The sequence below is a fragment of the Bufo gargarizans genome, chromosome 7 (genome assembly GCF_014858855.1).
Source record: "Bufo gargarizans isolate SCDJY-AF-19 chromosome 7, ASM1485885v1, whole genome shotgun sequence".
In the NCBI taxonomy this organism is placed as follows: Eukaryota; Metazoa; Chordata; class Amphibia; order Anura; family Bufonidae; genus Bufo; species Bufo gargarizans.
The window spans coordinates 87,187,122-87,207,012 of NC_058086.1; the positions used below are offsets into that span (position 1 = coordinate 87,187,122).

At 44.5% G+C, this 19,891-nt stretch overlaps 1 protein-coding gene across 1 annotated transcript in view; it reads left to right on the plus strand.

The window, feature by feature from the left end:
* Positions 1-19,891, plus strand: part of GUCY2C (guanylate cyclase 2C) — a 576,500-nt gene that overhangs the window by 184,452 nt on the left and 372,157 nt on the right. Inside the window, exons 10-11 of the mRNA XM_044302403.1 lie at positions 2,608-2,719; positions 2,805-2,886. Of these exons, the coding sequence (XP_044158338.1) occupies positions 2,608-2,719; positions 2,805-2,886 (194 nt within the window). The remainder of the gene's footprint in view (positions 1-2,607; positions 2,720-2,804; positions 2,887-19,891) is intronic.

Below are 19,891 nucleotides of genomic sequence, written 5' to 3' on the forward strand. Positions count from 1 at the left end.
TAACCACAGATTTAGCTGACTATAAATTTGAGGCCTATTATTTAGGCGCTGGGTGACAGGTATACGTTTACAGACAGAATTAAACTGGGATATGCACAGTAGCATGTGTCTGAAGTTATTGAGAATGACCCTATCAGCACCTTGAATCTAATATTCCCTTTTAGGGATAAATTTAAAGTAGGCCTGATACAGCAGAAACCACTAATTTAGAGAATTGTTAAATTGGGAATTGTATTTCAACCCAGAACAAAAACTGTGCTTTGACGGACACTAAATAACTTGCCCAGCCACAGCAATAACCACAGATTTAGCTGACTACAAATTTGAGGCCTATTATTTAGGCGCTGGGTGACAGGTATACGTTTACAGACAGAATTAGACTGGGATATGCACAGTAGCGTGTGTGTGAAGTTATTGAGAATGACCCTATCAGCACCTTGAATCTAATATTCCCTTTTAGGGATAAATTTAAAGTAGGCCTGATACAGCAGAAACCACTAATTTAGAGAATTGCTAAATTGGGAATTGTATTTCAACCCAGAAAAAAAACTGTGCTTTGACAGACACTAAATAACTTGCCCAGCCACAGCAATAACCACAGATTTAGCTGACTACAAATTTGAGGCCTATTATTTAGGCACTGGGTGACAGGTATACGTTTACGGACAGAATTAGACTGGGATATGGCCAAAAAATAACCACACTATTGATGGTTAAATGCACTTGGTGTGACAGCTTGACCTACCACACTATTGAGGGTTAAATGCACTTGGTGAAAGGCTCAGCTTGCCCCTGATGTCGTATATGGCCAAAAAATAACCAGACTATTGATGGTTAAATGCACTTGGTGTGACAGCTTGACCCTGATGTAGGATTTAGCCAAAAAACAACCGCACTATTGAGGGTTAAATGCACTTGGTGACAGGCTCAGCTTGCCCCTGATGTAGTATATGGCCAAAAAATAACCAGACTATTGATGGTTAAATGCACTTGGTGTGACAGCTTGACCCTGATGTAGGATTTAGCCAAAAAACAACCGCACTATTGAGGGTTAAATGCACTTGGTGACAGGCTCAGCTTGCCCCTGATGTAGTATATGGCCAAAAAATAACCAGACTATTGATGGTTAAATGCACTTGGTGTGACAGCTTGACCCTGATGTAGGATTTAGCCAAAAAACAACCGCACTATTGAGGGTTAAATGCACTTGGTGACAGGCTCAGCTTGCCCCTGATGTAGTATATGGCCAAAAAATAACCAGACTATTGATGGTTAAATGCACTTGGTGTGACAGCTTGACCCTGATGTAGGATTTAGCCAAAAAACAACCACACTACTGAGGGTTAAATGCACTTGTTGGCAGCTTGTGCTGGCGCACCACAAGACACAAAATGGCCGCCGATCACCCCAGAAAAAAGTGACTGAAAAACGCTCTGGGCAGCCTAAAAACAGTGAGCAATTCAATAGCAGCAGTTCAATCATCCACAGCTGCAGATCAATCTCTGAATGAAGTCTTTTGGAGGAGTTAATCACTGCCTAATCTCGCCCTAACATCGCAGCTGCAACCTCTCCCTATACTGATCAGAGCAGAGTGACGGGCGGCGCTATGTGACTCCAGCTTAAATAGAGGCTGGGTCACATGCTGCACTGGCCAATCACAGCCATGCCAATAGTAGGCATGGCTGTGAAGGCCTCTTGGGGCAAGTAGTATGACGCTTGTTGATTGGCTGCTTTGCAGCCTTTCAAAAAGCGCCAAGAAAGCGACGAACACCGAACCCGGACTTTGACGAAAATGTCCGGGTTCGGGTCCGTGTCACGGACACCCCAAAATTCGGTACGAACCCGAACTATTCGCTCATCCCTAACCCTGATGCATCCTGAACGGATTTCTCTGCATTCAGAATGCATTAGGATAAAACTGATCAGGAACTCTATGCCGGAAGAAAAGAACGCAAGTGTGAAAGAGCCCTAAGACAGAAAATTTAATTTATGCCAACTACTGTAAGACACCACTTTCTGTCTAAAAACGTAATGCATAATGTATATCAGTATTGGTCACATGCCTCTTGATTAAACTCACCCACTTTTCTTACTTTTTTTTTTTTTTTTAGTTGAAGATTATAGTGCAAATATGGCAATAAATGCTTAATAAATTCCTCCCTGTTTTTTCATACAGTAAGCTATTGGTGGGAAGAGGAGAAGGGGACTTCTAATTTTTCCCAGATTTTTCCCCTTTAAAAAACATAGATTTTAGTAAATTTTGCCCACTAACTTTATTTATTACCCTTGGATATGATCTATTGCACATAATGGAGAAAATTATATGTGTCACAACAAAAATATTTAACAGACTAGTCTGCATATTATAAAGTCATTGTTGAAAGGCATTAACTTACATAAACACATATATTAAATATAGGATACAGAATACCATGCACAAGTACACAGCCCAAGTATATGAGCCCTTAGAGTGGTTTATATGGAACTTTCACATTGGACAACACTAAGAATAAACTATCAAGGTTAAACTCCGAGAGCTATAAAAATAACTTGTAGGAAATTTCATTGATGTTCCGTATACACTAAATCCTCTTTATTTCTGTTTAGTATACAGAATTTCTTCAGTTTGACACTAGGACTAATGGAACATCTATACTAGACAATGCACCATCATTTGTATGGAAGAATCATAGACTTCCTAGTGATGTTCCTGGAAGTGGTAAGTTTACCTGAATTATGATGGATTCTTTGCAATTATATTGAAACTGGTATATAAATCTACATATTTTTTTATTTCATTTTAGGACCTAACATCATGACTATTGCAGTCTTCGCCCTAACCATAACTATTATACTTATACTTATCATTGCACTAATTGTTTTCAGGTAGGTGTTAATCAAAGATAATGTGATCATCAGTACCTAATAATATACACTCACCTAAAGAATTATTAGGAACACCATACTAATACAGTGTTGGACCCTTTTTTGCCTTCAGAACTGCCTTAATTCTACGTGGCATTGATTCAACAAGGTGCTGATAGCATTCCTTAGAAATGTTGGCCCATATTGATAGGATAGCATCTTGCAGTTGATGGAGATTTGAGGGATGCACATCCAGGGCACGAAGCTCCCTTTCCACCACATCCCAAAGATGCTCTGTTGGGTTGAGATCTGGTGACTGTGGGGACCATTTTAGTACAGTAAACTCATTGTCATGTTCAAGAAACCATTTTTCCAGTCTTCAACAGTCCAATTTTGGTGAGCTCGTGCAAATTGTAGCCTCTTTTTCCTATTTGTAGTGGAGATGAGTGGTACCCGGTGGGGTCTTCTGCTGTTGTAGCCCATCCACCTCAAGGTTGTGCGTGTTGTGGCTTCACAAATGCTTTGCTGCATACCTCGATTGTAACGAGTGGTTATTTCAGTCAACGTTGCTCTTCTATCAGCTTGAATCAGTCGGCCCATTCTCCTCTGACCTCTAGCATCAACAAGGCATTTTTCGCCCACAGGACTGCCGCATACTGGATGTTTTTCCCTTTTCACACCATTCTTTGTAAACCCTAGAAATGGTTGTGCGTAAAAATCCCAGTAACTGAGCAGATTGTGAAATACTCAGACCGGCCCGTCTCGCACCAACAACCATGCCACGCTCAAAATTGCTTAAATCCTTTCTTTCCCATTCTGACATTCAGTTTGGAGTTCAGGAGATTGTCTTGACCAGGACCACAACCCTACATGCATTGAAGCAACTGCCACGTGATTGGTTGACTAGATAATCGCATTAATGAGAAATAGAACAGGTGTTCCTAATAATTCTTTAGGTGAGTGTATAATTCTATTGTTTTTCCTTTAGAAGCTTAAAGCATTTGAATTTTTACTAAACATGAAGCTGTGGGTCACTGAATCTTGTTTTATGATCCTTGATTTTCAATTATTTTTACAGAAGAAAACAGAATCAGGAATTAGTCTTCAGCTGCACACCTGCATAAGGGAAGTCTCCCTCTCCCTCACATGTAGTGTCTCAGGGTTTATAATAACTAGACATTTACCCTGTCTTCAGCCGCACACCTGTGTAAGGGAAGTCTCCCTCTCCCTCACATGTAGTGTCTCAGGGTTTATAATAACTAGACATTTACCCTGTCTTCAGCCGCACACCTGTGTAAGGGAAGTCTTCCTCTTCCTCACATGTAGTGTCTCAGGGTTTACAATAACTAGACATTTACCCTGTCTTCAGCTGCACCCCTGTGTAAGGGAAGTCTCCCTCTCCCTCACATGTAGTGTCTCAGGGTTTATAATAACTAGACATTTACCCTGTCTTCAGCCGCACACCTGTGTAAGGGAAGTCTCCCTCTCCCTCACATGTAGTGTCTCAGGGTTTATAATAACTAGACATTTACCCTGTCTTCAGCCGCACACCTGTGTAAGGGAAGTCTCCCTCTCCCTCACATGTAGTGTCTCAGGGTTTACAATAACTAGACATTTACCCTGTCTTCAGCCGCACACCTGTGTAAGGGAAGTCTCCCTCTCCCTCACATGTAGTGTCTCAGGGTTTACAATAACTAGACATTTACCCTGTCTTCAGCTGCACACCTGTGTGAGGGGAGTCTCCATCTCCCTTACACATTGTCTCTCAGGGTTCTAAATAACCAGACATTTACCCTGTCTTCAGCCGCACACCTGTGTGAGGGGAGTCTCCCTCTCCCTTACACATTGTCTCTCAGGGTTCTAAATAACCAGACATTTACCCTGTCTTCAGCCGCACACCTGTGTGAGAGGAGTCTCCCTCTCCCTTGCACATTGTCTCTCAGGGTTCTAAATAACCAGACATTTACCCTGTCTTCAGCCGCACACCTGTGTGAGAGGAGTCTCCCTCTCCCTCACATGTAGTGTCTCAGGGTTTATAATAACTAGACATTTACCCTGTCTTCAGCTGCACACCTGTGTGAGGGGAGTCTCCCTCTCCCTTACACATTGTCTCTCAGGGTTCTAAATAACCAGACATTTACCCTGTCTTCAGCCGCACACCTGTGTGAGAGGAGTCTTTCTATCCCTCACATGTAGTCTCTCAGGGTTCTAAATAACCAGACATTTACCCTGTCTTCAGCCGCACACCTGTGTAAGAGGAGTCTCCCTCTCCCTTACACATTGTCTCTCAGGGTTCTAAATAACCAGACATTTACCCTGTCTTCAGCCGCACACCTGTGTGAGAGGAGTCTCCCTCTCCCTTGCACATTGTCTCTCAGGGTTCTAAATAACCAGACATTTACCCTGTCTTCAGCCGCACACCTGTGTAAGAGGAGTCTCCCTCTCCCTTACACATTGTCTCTCAGGGTTCTAAATAACCAGACATTTACCCTGTCTTCAGCCGCACACTTGTGTGAGGGGAGTCTTTCTATCCCTTACACATAGTCTCTCAGGGTTTACAATAATCAGACATTCACCCTTTCTTCATCCGGATGCTCGTGTAGGAGGAGTCTCCCTTTCCCTCACACGTAATCTCTGGGTTTAGCAATGAATAGTTTCTCTTAAACAACAACTAAGACACTGGGAGCTGATTCTGAAATGACAGTGTGTCTAAACATCTTAAACAACATAAAGTCCCTGTCCTGGGGAATGCTGCGCTCAGCGTTGCTGCCTCCATGTGTGTCTCACTATGGCAGATGGCCCTCAATAGGTCCCCTCAGCACTTCCTGGTAATCTGTGGTGTGTACTACATGGTTCAGCTGCCAGCCTCTGTCCCATTACGGCTTTCAGCCAAGTCTGTGACCTGCTTTGTGGATAACAGAGCCAGAGCCCTTTGAGCCTGCTCAGTCAGCAGCTCAGCTTCCACTGCCTCACACAGCACATATCTACCTCTCTCCTCTGGGTCCTGGCTTCCTCCAGGTTGCTGTATACATCTCACACAGCTCCCTCTACTGGCTTGGGGGTAATCTTTTGGCATTACAGAAGAACTAGCTTTATTGATGACAAATCTATATATTTTGGGGTTGGACTGACCCCTAAGTCGGGTAAGTACACAAGTAGATTTGGTGTACTTACCTGATGAAAGGGGTCAGTCCGACTCCCGAAAGGGTTGATTTTTTATCAATAAATCTGGTTCATAGATGCACATGGACATCACACATTCTCTTTTTTCAGCTCTGCCAGAGATTGCCTTGTTTTATTCTGCCCAGATATCTGTAAGCTCTGGGATCCCTGAGACTGGAAGAAGGCGAACAGCAGTGAAGATTCCTGATTATACTTGCTCTACTAGCTGTTTTTGTGCTCACAAAGCTACCAAGTAAACAGCTTTCTACCCCCCCCCCTGTCATTCCGTCCATGCCATCCTTCACAATCTGCTCTCCTCACTGTTCTTCTTACAGTATGTCCACTGTTCTTTCTACAGTATGCCCTGCAAGTCTCTCCTTATATCCACTGTTAACGAATGCTGGACCCACAGCTTGTGGATAAAAAAAGGATAGAAAAATAGGGTGCTATCTCATTTTAGTAGGGGTAGAAGAGGTTTAAAGGTGTGCTCCAGGACTAGAAAAAAGACGGACCCTTTTTTCTAAAAAAAAAAAAAAAAAAAAAACAGGACCACACCTGTCCGCAGGTTGTGTGTGATATTATAGTTCAGTTGAGCTACAATACAAGAAACAGCCCATAGACATCTGTATAGATGTTTCTGGAATAAAACAATGTTTTTCTAATCCTGGAAACACCTTTAAGCATGGAGCAGAAGCAGAACAGTAAGGTATACTGTCAACTAATAGAGGTGTGCAAATCATAGGCACTGGAGTACCTAGTAAGTCCAACTCATCACTAGAAGGGGGGTGCTGAGTAGGGATGAGCGAACTCGAACTGTATAGTTCGGGTTCGTACCGAATTTTGGGGTGTCCGTGACACGGACCCGAACCCGGACATTTTCGTAAAAGTCCGGGTTCGGGTTCGGTGTTCGTCGCTTTCTTCGCGCTTTTGTGACGCTTTCTTGGCGCTTTTTGAAAGGCTGCAAAGCAGCCAATCAACAAGCGTCATACTACTTGCCCCAAGAGGCCATCACAGCCATGCCTACTATTGGCATGGCTGTGATTGGCCAGAGCACCATGTGACCCAGCCTCTATTTAAGCTGGAGTCACATAGCGCCGCCCGTCACTCTGCTCTGATTAGCGTAGGGAGAGGTTGCGGCTGCGACAGTAGGGCGAGATTAGGCAGATTAACTCCTCCAAAGGACTTGATTAACTGATCGATCTGCAGCTGTGGATCATTGAGCTGCTGATCCTCAATTGCTCACTGTTTTTAGGCTGCCCAGACCGTTTGTCAGTCACATTTTTCTGGGGTGATCGGCGGCCATTTTGTGTCTTGTGGTGCGCCAGCACAAGCTGCGACCAAGTGCATTTAACCCTCAATGGTGTGGTTGTTTTTTGGCTAAAGCCTACATCAGGGTGAAGCTGTCACACCAAGTGCATTTAACCAGCAATAGTCTGTTTATATTTTGTGGCCATATACTACATCAGGGGCAAGCTGCGCCTGTCACCAAGTGCATTTAACCCTCAATGGTGCGTTTGTTTTTTGGCTAAAGCCTACATCAGGGTGAAGCTGTCACACCAAGTGCATTTAACCAGCAATAGTCTGTTTATTTTTTGGCCATATACTACATCAGGGGCAAGCTGCGCCCGTCACCAAGTGCATTTAACCCTCAGTAGTGTGGTTGGTCAAGCTATCACACCAAGTGCATTTAACCAGCAATAGTCTGTTCATTTTTTGGCCATATACTAAATCAGGGGCAAGATCGGTCCGTCACCAAGTGAATTTAAACAGCAATAGTCTGTTCATTTTTTGGCCATATACTACATCAGGGGCAAGCTGCGCCCGTCACCAAGTGCATTTAACCCTCAGTAGTGTGGTTGGTCAAGCTATCACACCAAGTGCATTTAACCAGCAATAGTCTGTTCATTTTTTGGCCATATACTAAATCAGGGGCAAGCTGCGCCCGTCACCAAGTGCATTTAACCAGCAATAGTCTGTTCATTTTTTGGCCATATACTACATCAGGGGCAAGCTGCGCCCGTCACCAAGTGCATTTAACCCTCAGTAGTGTGGTTGGTCAAGCTGTGACACCAAGTGCATTTAACCAGCAATAGTCTGTTCATTTTTTGGCCATATACTACATCAGGGGCAAGCTGCGCCCATCACCAAGTGCATTTAACCAGCAATAGTGTGGTTATTTTTTGGCCATATCCCAGTCTAATTATGTCACTAAATCCATACCGGTCACCCAGCGCCTAAATACTAGGCCTCAAATTTATATCCCGCTAAATCTCTCGTTACCGCTGTCCTGTTGTGGCTGGGAAAGTTATTTAGTGTCCGTCAAAGCACATTTTTTGTTCTGGGTTGAAATACAATTCCCAATTTAGCAATTTAAAAATTTAGTGGTTTCTGCTATATCAGAGCTATTTGAAATCTATCCCTAAAAGGGTATATAATATTCAAGGTGCACATTGGGTCATTCAGAATAACTTCACACACACCCGCTACTGTGTATTTCTAAGTCTAATTCTGTCACTAAACCCATACCTGTCACCCAGCGCCTAAATACTAGGCCTCAAATTTATATCCTGCTAAATCTCTCGTTAACGCTGTCCTGTTGTGGCTGGGAAAGTTATTTAGTGTCCGTCAAAGCACATTTTTTGTTCTGGGTTGAAATACAATTCCCAATTTAGCAATTTCATAATTTAGTGGTTTCTGCTGTATCAGAGCTATTTGAAATCTATCCCTAAAAGGGTATATAATATTCAAGGTGCACATTGGGTCATTCAGAATAACTTCACACACACCCGCTACTGTGTATTTCTAAGTCTAATTCTGTCACTAAACCCATACCTGTCACCCAGCGCCTAAATACTAGGCCTCAAATTTATATCCTGCTAAATCTCTCGTTAACGCTGTCCTGTTGTGGCTGGGAAAGTTATTTAGTGTCCGTCAAAGCACATTTTTTGTTCTGGGTTGAAATACAATTCCCAATTTAGCAATTTCATAATTTAGTGGTTTCTGCTATATCAGAGCTATTTGAAATCTATCCCTAAAAGGGTATATAATATTCAAGGTGCACATTGGGTCATTCAGAATAACTTCACACACACCCGCTACTGTGTATTTCTAAGTCTAATTCTGTCACTAAACCCATACCTGTCACCCAGCGCCTAAATACTAGGCCTCAAATTTATATCCTGCTAAATCTCTCGTTAACGCTGTCCTGTTGTGGCTGGGAAAGTTATTTAGTGTCCGTCAAAGCACATTTTTTGTTCTGGGTTGAAATACAATTCCCAATTTAGCAATTTCATAATTTAGTGGTTTCTGCTATATCAGAGCTATTTGAAATCTATCCCTAAAAGGGTATATAATATTCAAGGTGCACATTGGGTCATTCAGAATAACTTCACACACACCCGCTACTGTGTATTTCCAAGTCTAATTCTGTCACTAAACCCATACCTGTCACCCAGCGCCTAAATACTAGGCCTCAAATTTATATCCAGCTAAATCTGTCCTTAGTGCTGTAGCTGGGCGAGTTATTTAGTGTCCGTTCAAGCACATTTCTTGTTCTGGGTTGAAATACAATTCCCAATTTAGCAATTTCATAATTTAGTGGTTTCTGCTATATCAGAGCTATTTGAAATCTATCCCTAAAAGGGTATATAATATTCAAGGTGCACATTGGGTCATTCAGAATAACTTCACACACACACACGCTACTGTGCATTTCCAAGTCTAATTCTGTCACTAAATCCATACCGGTCACCCAGCGCCTAAATACTAGGCCTCAAATTTATATCCCGCTAAATCTCTCGTTACCGCTGTCCTGTTGTGGCTGGGAAAGTTATTTAGTGTCCGTCAAAGCACATTTTTTGTTCTGGGTTGAAGTACAATTCCCAATTTAGCAATTTCATAATTTAGTGGTTCCTGCTATATCAGAGCTATTTGAAATCTATCCCTAAAAGGGTATATAATATTCAAGGTGCACATAGGGTCATTCAGAATAACTTCACACACACGCTACTGTGCATTTCCAAGTCTAATTCTGTCACTAAATCCATACCGGTCACCCAGCGCCTAAATACTAGGCCTCAAATTTATATCCCGCTAAATCTCTCGTTACCGCAACGTGTTAGCAGGAGGCAACATTTCACTAACATGGTGGAACAGTACATGTGCACACCCCTCCACGTACTGACTGATGGTTCGGCCCCATTCAACTTCTGGGTCTCTAAATTGTCCACGTGGCCAGAGCTAGCCTTTTATGCCTTGGAGGTGCTGGCCTGCCCGGCAGCCAGCGTTTTGTCTGAACGTGTATTCAGCACGGCAGGGGGCGTCATTACAGACAAACGCAGCCGCCTGTCTACAGCCAATGTGGACAAGCTGACGTTCATAAAAATGAACCAGGCATGGATCCCACAGGACCTGTCCGTCCCTTGTCCAGATTAGACATTAACTACCTCCCCATAACCATATATTATTGGACTCCAGGGCACTTCCTCATTCAATCCTATTTTTATTTTCATTTTACCATTATATTGCGAGGCTACCCAAAGTTGAATGAACCTCTCCTCTGCCTGTGTGCTAGGCCTAAATATATGCCAATGGACTGTTGCAGTGGTGGCTGACATGAAGCCTGATTCTCTGCTATGACATGCAGACTAATTCTCTGCTGACATGAAGCCAGATTGTCTGTTACGGGACCTCTCTCCTCTGCCTGGGTGCTGGGCCTAAATTTATGACAATGGACTGTTGCAGTGGTGGCTGACGTGAAGCCTGATTCTCTGCTATGACATGCAGACTGATTCTCTGCTGACATGAAGCCAGATTGTCTGTTACGGGACCTCTCTGCTCTGCCTGTGTGCTAGGCCTAAATATATGCCAATGGACTGTTGCAGTGGTGGGTGACGTGAAGCCTCATTCTCTGCTATGACATGCAGACTGATTCTCTGCTGACATGAAGCCAGATCGTCTGTTACGGGACCTCTCTGCTCTGCCTGTGTGCTAGGCCTAAATATATGCCAATGGACTGTTGCAGTGGTGGGTGACGTGAAGCCTCATTCTCTGCTATGACATGCAGACTGATTCTCTGCTGACATGAAGCCAGATTGTCTGTTACGGGACCTCTCTGCTCTGCCTGTGTGCTAGGCCTAAATATATGCCAATGGACTGTTGCAGTGGTGGGTGACGTGAAGCCTCATTCTCTGCTATGACATGCAGACTGATTCTCTGCTGTCATGAAGCCAGATTGTCTGTTACGGGACCTCTCTGCTCTGCCTGTGTGCTAGGCCTAAATATATGCCAATGGACTGTTGCAGTGGTGGGTGACGTGAAGCCTCATTCTCTGCTATGACATGCAGACTGATTCTCTGCTGACATGAAGCCAGATTGTCTGTTACGGGACCTCTCTGCTCTGCCTGTGTGCTAGGCCTAAATATATGCCAATGGACTGTTGCAGTGGTGGGTGACGTGAAGCCTCATTCTCTGCTATGACATGCAGACTGATTCTCTGCTGTCATGAAGCCAGATTGTCTGTTACGGGACCTCTCTGCTCTGCCTGTGTGCTAGGCCTAAATATATGCCAATGGACTGTTGCAGTGGTGGGTGACGTGAAGCCTCATTCTCTGCTATGACATGCAGACTGATTCTCTGCTGACATGAAGCCAGATTGTCTGTTACGGGACCTCTCTGCTCTGCCTGTGTGCTAGGCCTAAATATATGCCAATGGACTGTTGCAGTGGTGGGTGACGTGAAGCCTCATTCTCTGCTATGACATGCAGACTGATTCTCTGCTGTCATGAAGCCAGATTGTCTGTTACGGGACCTCTCTGCTCTGCCTGTGTGCTAGGCCTAAATATATGCCAATGGACTGTTGCAGTGGTGGGTGACGTGAAGCCTCATTCTCTGCTATGACATGCAGACTGATTCTCTGCTGACATGAAGCCAGATTGTCTGTTACGGGACCTCTCTCCTCTGCCTGGGTGCTGGGCCTAAATTTATGACAATGGACTGTTGCAGTGGTGGCTGACGTGAAGCCTGATTCTCTGCTATGACATGCAGACTGATTCTCTGCTGACATGAAGCCAGATCCTCTGTTACGGGACCTCTCTCCTCTGCCTGTGTGTGTGCTGGGCCTAAATATATGCCAATGGACTGTTGCAGTGGTGGCTGACGTGAAGCCTCATTCTCTGCTATGACATGCAGACTGATTCTCTGCTGACATGAAGCCAGATTCTCTGTTACGGGACCTCTCTCCTCTGCCTGTGTGTGTGCTGGGCCTAAATATATGCCAATGGACTGTTGCAGTGGTGGCTGACGTGAAGCCTCATTCTCTGCTATGACATGCAGACTAATTCTCTGCTGACATGAAGACAGATTCTCTGTTACGGGACCTCCCTCCTCTGCCTGGGTGCTGGGCCTAAATATATGCCAATGGACTGTTGCAGTGGTGGCTGACGTGAAGCCTCATTCTCTGCTATGACATGCAGACTGATTCTCTGCTGACATGAAGCCAGATTCTCTGTTACGGGACCTCTCTCCTCTGCCTGTGTGTGTGCTGGGCCTAAATATATGCCAATGGACTGTTGCAGTGGTGGCTGACGTGAAGCCTCATTCTCTGCTATGACATGCAGACTAATTCTCTGCTGACATGAAGACAGATTCTCTGTTACGGGACCTCCCTCCTCTGCCTGGGTGCTGGGCCTAAATATATGCCAATGGACTGTTGCAGTGGTGGCTGACGTGAAGCCTCATTCTCTGCTATGACATGCAGACTAATTCTCTGCTGACATGAAGACAGATTCTCTGTTACGGGACCTCTCTCCTCTGCCTGGGTGCCGGGGCCTAAATATCTGAGAATGGACTGTTCCAGTGGTGGGTGACGGGAAGCCAGATTCTCTGCTATGGAACCTCTCTCCAATTGATTTTGGTTAATTTTTATTTATTTAATTTTTATTTTAATTCATTTCCCTATCCACATTTGTTTGCAGGGGATTTACCTACATGTTGCTGCCTTTTGCAGCCCTCTAGCTCTTTCCTGGGCTGTTTTACAGCCTTTTTAGTGCCGAAAAGTTCGGGTCCCCATTGACTTCAATGGGGTTCGGGTTCGGGACGAAGTTCGGATCGGGTTCGGATCCCGAACCCGAACATTTCCGGGATGTTCGGCCGAACTTCTCGAACCCGAACATCCAGGTGTTCGCTCAACTCTAGTGCTGAGTTCTGAATACATTTCAGACACCAATGGTCACTCCAGGCAGTCACTGGAATAACTTGTGAAGATAGTTTTACCAGGAAAGGGCCAACTTCTATTGCTGCTTGTTGAGACACCAGAAGTGGTGAAAGACATCAGCCTGATGTCTTTCACCACATTTTTTGCAGCTAAATATTCAAAACTGCAGGTGTATAGTCTAGAGGCGGTCATGTGATCACCTGAACCGGAGAGTGCAGAAGCTATGTGAGGTCTTTCAGAGACCTTGATCAGACCTGCACTGAGGCTGTACAGTGCTGTATTGTGCTGTACAGTCTCTCTGGGGGGAAGGGGGGTGTATTTCTCCTGTTACTGGGGCTACTATGTCAGCCCCAGTTACAGGAGAAATCAACAGTGAAAAAATAAAGAAAAATTGAAGTAAATGTCCCCCAGGGCTCTTGTATGACCTTATGGTGGACGAAAAGTGTAAAAAATAAATAAAAAAAATAACGTGTTAAAAAAATACATGTAAACAAACAAAAGTAAGGAATAAAAAAAATGTTAAAAATATAAAAAATAAAATAGACATATTTGGTATTGCCGCGTCCGTGACGGTTGGCTCTATAAATATATCACATAATCGACCCAGTCTGATAAACACCAAAAAAAAAATTATAATAATAATAATAACTGTCAAAAAAAGCAATTTTTGTCACCTTACAGCCCAAAAAGTGCAACACCAAGTGATCAAAAAGGCGTATATGTCCCACAAAATGGTACCAATAAAACCGCCCCTCATCCCGCAAAAAATGAGCCCCTACATAAGAAAATATAAAAAAAAAAATATAGCTCTTAGAACATGGAGACACTAAAACATCATTTTTTTGGTTTCAAAAATGCTATTATTGTGTTAAAGTGAAATGAAAAAAGTATACATATTAGGTATTTCCGTGTCCGTAAAAACCAGCTCTATAAAAATATCAAATGACCTAACCCCTCTGGTGGACACCGTAAAAAAATAAATAAATAAACTGTATCAAAACATGCAATTTTTGTCACCTTACATCACAAAAAGTGCAACACCAAGTGATCAAAAAGGCATATGTCCTACAAAATGGTACCAATAAAACCGTCACCTCATCCCGCAAAAAATGAGCCCCTACATAAGAAAATATCTCAAAAAATAAAAAAAACTATAGCTCTCAGAACATGGACACATTAAAACATAATTAATTTTTTTGTTTAAAAAATGCTATTATTGTGTAAACTTAAATAAATAAGAAAAAGTATACATAATAGGTATCGCCACATCCGTAACAATCTGCTCTATAAAAATGTCACTTGACCGAACCCCTCAGGTGAACGCTGTAAAAATAAAAAATAAAAAATTTGCTAAAACAACCAATTTTTTGGTCACCTTGCCCCATAAAGTGTTATAATGAATGATCAAAAAATCATATGTACCCAAAAATAGTACCAATAAAACTGGCACCTTATCCCCTAGTTTCCAAAATGGGATCACTTCTTGGGAATTTCTACTGTAAGGGTGCATCAGGGGAGCTTCACATCTAAAAACCATGTGGAGTTCCTTTTCTTCTGCGCCCTGCCGTGTGCCCATACGGCAGTTTATGACCACATGTGGGGTGTTTCTGTAAACCGCAGAATCTGGGTAATAAATATTTAATTTTGTTTGGCTGTTAACCATCGATGTGTTAAAGAAAAAATTGGATTAAAATGGAAAAATGTGCCAAAAAAGTGACATTTTAAAATTGTCTTTAATTCTTGTGGAACACCTAAAGGGTTAACAAAGTTAGTAAAATCGGTTTTAAGTAACTTGAGGGGTGTAGTTTCTACAATGGGGTCATTTATGGGGGTATCCTCTATGTAGGCCCCACAAAGTGACTTCAGACCTGAACTGGCCCTTAAAAAGTGGGTTTTGGCAATTTTCTTAAAAGTCTTCTAACGTCCTAAAAAAATAAAATTACATTTCCAAAATGATGCCAACATAAAGTAGACATATGGGGAATGTTAAGTAATAAATATTTTATGAGGTATCAATTTCTGTTTTAAAAGCAGAGAAATAGAAATTTTGAAAATTGCAAATTTATCAAAATTTTTGGGTAAATTTGAGATTTTTTCATAAATAAAGGTGAAATATATTGACTCAAATTTATGACTATCATGAAGTACAATGTGTCACGAGAAAACAATCTCTGAATGACTTGGATAAGTAAAGGCGTTCCAAAGTTATTACCACATAAAGTAAGATATGTCAGATCTGCAAAATTAGGCCTAGTCAGAAAGGGGGTAAATGGCCCAGATGGGAAGTGATTAACCGGCCTACTAGGTATAGCAGTGGTACTATACACCCAAAAATGTGTTAATTTCACCAGAAAATGTAAATGACAAAGTAGTGAAATTATATAAAATAAAACATGTACAAAAAAATTATGGATTTATGAGGTGGAGTTCCATATGGAGTAGGAGTTTGAGGAGGCGGTAGGACATAGCAGTGTAGGTGGAAGCGGCGGTGGGGAAGGACGAGATAGCCAACACAGGTTTTTGGTTTTAATTTAGTTTTGTGAAATTAAGGTACACTCCAAAAGAGTGTGAAATATCCAAAATACAAACATGAGCAAATGCGCCGCAGTATAACAATGGCTGCTTAGTGCCGATATACATGTCTATTCTGCACAAGGTACGGACAAGTCCTGTGGGATCCCTGCCTGATTAATTTTAAAGAACGTGAGCTTGTCCAAATTGGCTGTTGACAGGCAGCTGCTCTTGTCTGTGATGACGCCCCCTGCCGTGCTAAACACACGTTTAGATAATACACTGGCTGCAGGGCAGGCCAGCACCTCCAAGGCGTAAAGGCCAAGCTCAGGCCATGTGCCCAATTTGGAGACCCAAAAGTTGAAGGGGGCAGACCCATCATTCAGTACGTGTAGGCGTGTGTACCCATACTGCTCCAGCATATTGGTGAAATTCTGCCTCCTGCTAAGACGTTCCATATCAGCTGGTGGTGCTGGATGTTGTGGCGTGCTGACAAAGCTTTTCCACATTTCGGCCATGCTAACCCTGCCTTCTGAGGTGCTGGCGGTGCCCCAGCTGCGTTGGCGACCTCTTCCTCTGCCTTCACCTTGTGCTTCCACTGTGCCCTTGCTGTCAGGTGGGAATGCCACCAGCAGCACGTCTACCAGCGTGCGCTTGTACTCGAGCATCTTACGATCACGCTCCAGTGACGGAATTAAGGACGGTACGTTGTCCTTGTAACTGGGATCCAGAGCGTGGCCACCCAGTAATCAGCACAAGTGGGCAACTCAGCGGTCGCTGCGGAGACACTGCAGCATGTAATCGCTCATGTGTGCCAGGCTGCCCAGAGGCAACAAAAGGCTGTCCTCTGTGGAAGGTGTATCGTCTGTGTCCTCTGTATCCCCCCATCCACGCACCAGTGATGGCCATGAGCTGGTCTGGGTACCACCCTGCTGTGAACATGGTTCTTCATCCTCCATTTCCTCATCCTCCACCATCTCATCCTCCAGAACTGTGCCCTGGCTGGAAAATTGTGTACCTTAAGTTTGTGGGTGCAGGAACCCACCCTCGGAGCTACTTGGGAATGACTGGCCGGAAACCCTACGAAATGATCCCTCTTCCTCCTCCTCCTCCTGTGCCACATCCTCCTCCATCATCGCCAGGAGCGTTTTTTCAAGGAGGCATAGAAGTGGATAGTAACATTGAGAACGGCATTATTGGCACTGGCCATGTTGGTGGAGTACTTGAAACAGCGCAACAAGGAACACAGGTCTCGCATGAAGGCCCAGTCATTGGTGAAGAAGTGGTGCTGTTCCGCTAAGCGACTCACCCGTGCGTGCTGCAGCTTAAACTCCACTTTCGCCTGCTGCTGCTCACACAGTCTGGCCAGCATGTGCAAGGTGGAGTTCCACCTTGTGGGCACGTCGCATATGAGGCGGTGAGCGGGAAGGCCGAAGTTATGCTGCAGCGCTGACAGACGAGCAGCAGCAGGGTGACAACGCTGAAAACGCGCACAGACAGCCCACACTTTATGCAGCAGCTCTGACATATCGGGGTAAGTTTTAAGGAATCTCTGCACCACCAAATTCAGCACATGCGCCAGGCAAGGGATGTGCGTCAAACTGGCTAGTCCCAGAGCTGCTACGAGATTTCGCCCATTATCGCACACCACCAAGCCGGCTTGAGGCTGACTGGCACAAACCACTCATTGGTCTGTTGTTCAAGGCCCGTCCACAGCTCCTGCGCGGTGTGGGGTTTGTCCCCCAAACAGATAAGTTTTAAAACTGACTGCTGTCGTTTACCCCTGGCTGTGCTGAAGTTGGTGGTGAAGGTGTTACGCTGACCGGATGAGGAGCTGGTAGAGGATGAGGAAGCAAAATAGGAGGAGGAAGCCACAGGAGGAAAACCGAAGCGCCCTGCAATCCTCGGTGGTTGAAGGACATGAGCAAAACTGCTATCCGCCTCAGGCCCAGCCGCCACTGCATTTACCCAGTGTGCTGTTATGGAGATATAACGGCCCTGGCCGTGCTTACTGGTCCACATATCCGTAGTCAGGTGCACCTTGCTACAGATGGCGTTGCACAGTGCACACCTGATTTTGTCCCCTACTTGGTTATGAAGGGAAGGGATGGCTCGCCTTGAAAAGTAGTGGCGGCTGGGCACAACGTACTGTGGGACAGCCACCGCCATAAGGCCTTTAAAACTATCAGTCTTCATCAGACAGAATGACAGCATTTCAAAGGCCAGTAATTTAGAAATGCTGGCATTCAGGGCTAGGGATCGAGGGTGGGTAGGGGGTACTTCCTCTTCCTCTCCAGCGTTTGGGAGATGGAGAGCTGAACGCTTCCGTGGGACATTGTGGAGATGCTTGGTGACCCAGGAGTTGGTGTTGCTGGCAGATCCCCTGTTTGCGGGATGCCAGGTGGCACTGTCACTCCAGAGGTGGATGAAGAGGCCGCAACTGCAGCAGAAGAGGAAGCAGGAGGAGCCAGAGACCTTTCTTGGTTTTTGAGGTGTCTACACCACTGCAGCTCGTGCTTTGCACTTAAATGCCTGGTCATGCAGGTTGTGCTCAGGTTGAGAACGTTTATGCCTCGCTTCAGGCTTAAATTGCACAGCGTGCAAACCACTTGTGTCTTGTCATCAGCATATTGTCTGAAGAACTGCCACGCCAGGGAACTCCTTGGAGCTGGCTTTGGTGTGCTCGGTCCCTTTCTGCGGAGGGCAGTAGGGGGCGTACTGTCTAGAAGACGGCCCCTCCGCTTTTGCACCCTGCTCCCTCTTCTGCTGTGCTGGTGGCTCTGTGCGACCACCGCCTCTTCCCCCGCATTACATAGGTCACTCGTATGACCTTGATTCCATGTGGGGTCGAGGACCTCATCGTCTTCCACATAATCTTCCACCCAGTCTTCACCCCTGCCTTCCGGTCTGCACACTTTCGAAAGCCCCAGCAGTTGGCACCTGTGTTCATCATCATCCGAGAAGTGCAGCAAAGGTCCTCCCATGTACTCATCTTGAAAGAAAAGTGGTTGGGCACTCAATCTGTTTCACTTTTGGGGCAGGGCTATGGGGATGGCCCTGGGAAACCCTGCTAACAGAGTCATAAAAAAGCAGAAGAGACTGCTGCATGACTTGGGGCTCAGACTGCTTGCTGATTTGCAAGGTGGTGAAGTGAAAGACTGATAGATATCGGCTGCAGGTGCCAACTGTGTTCTTTCATCAGGAGACTGGGTGGGAGACAATGTGAAGGTAATGGATCCACTGTCAGCAAACAAATCTACTATCGCCTGTACTTGTAAAGGCCTCACCATTCGTAGAGCCGCATATGGATGCAGGTTCTGTCACCTACTCGCACCTAATGAAGGGGTTTCACTTGTGCGTGTAGCTGGCACAGATCGATCACGTCCTCTCCCTGCAACAGGTGCTCCACCAGCAGCACCACGACCTAGGCCACGTCCCTTTATTTGACGTTCTCCTATTTTTCGAATTTAGGATCTTGCCCTATATGGGTGTTTAATTAATAGTAGAATAGAACGACAATATGTAAATGGTGTATCTCACACGGCCTGAACCAGACCAGGTCTAAATTAAATATTTCTTTGCACAAAATGGCTGTATTTCAAATGCCTAATTCAAACTCCTGTATGTAGAGGGAGTATCTCACACGGTCTGAACCAGTGTATGCCTGAAGTAAATATTTATTTGTCCAAAATGGCTGTATTTCAAATACCTGAATCAAACCCCTGTATGTAAAGGGAGTATCTCACAGGGCCTGAACAAGTGTAGGCCTAAATTAAATATATCTTTGCACAAAATGGCTGTATTTCAAACGGCTGTATTTCAAATGCCTGATTCAAACCCCTGTATGTAGAGGGGGTATCTCACACGGTCTGAACCAGTGTAGGCCTGAAGTAAATTTTTCTTTGCCCCAAATAGCTGTATTTCAAATTGCAGAATTTCAAATGCCTGATACAAACCCCTGTATGTAAAGGGGATATATAACACGGTCTGAACCAGTGTAAGCATGAATTCAATATTTCTTAGCCCAAAATGGCTGTATTTCAAATGACTGTACTTTAAATGCCTGATTCAAACTCTTGTATGTGGAGAGAGTATCTCACACGGTCTGAACCAGTGTAGGCCTGAATTCAATATTTCTTT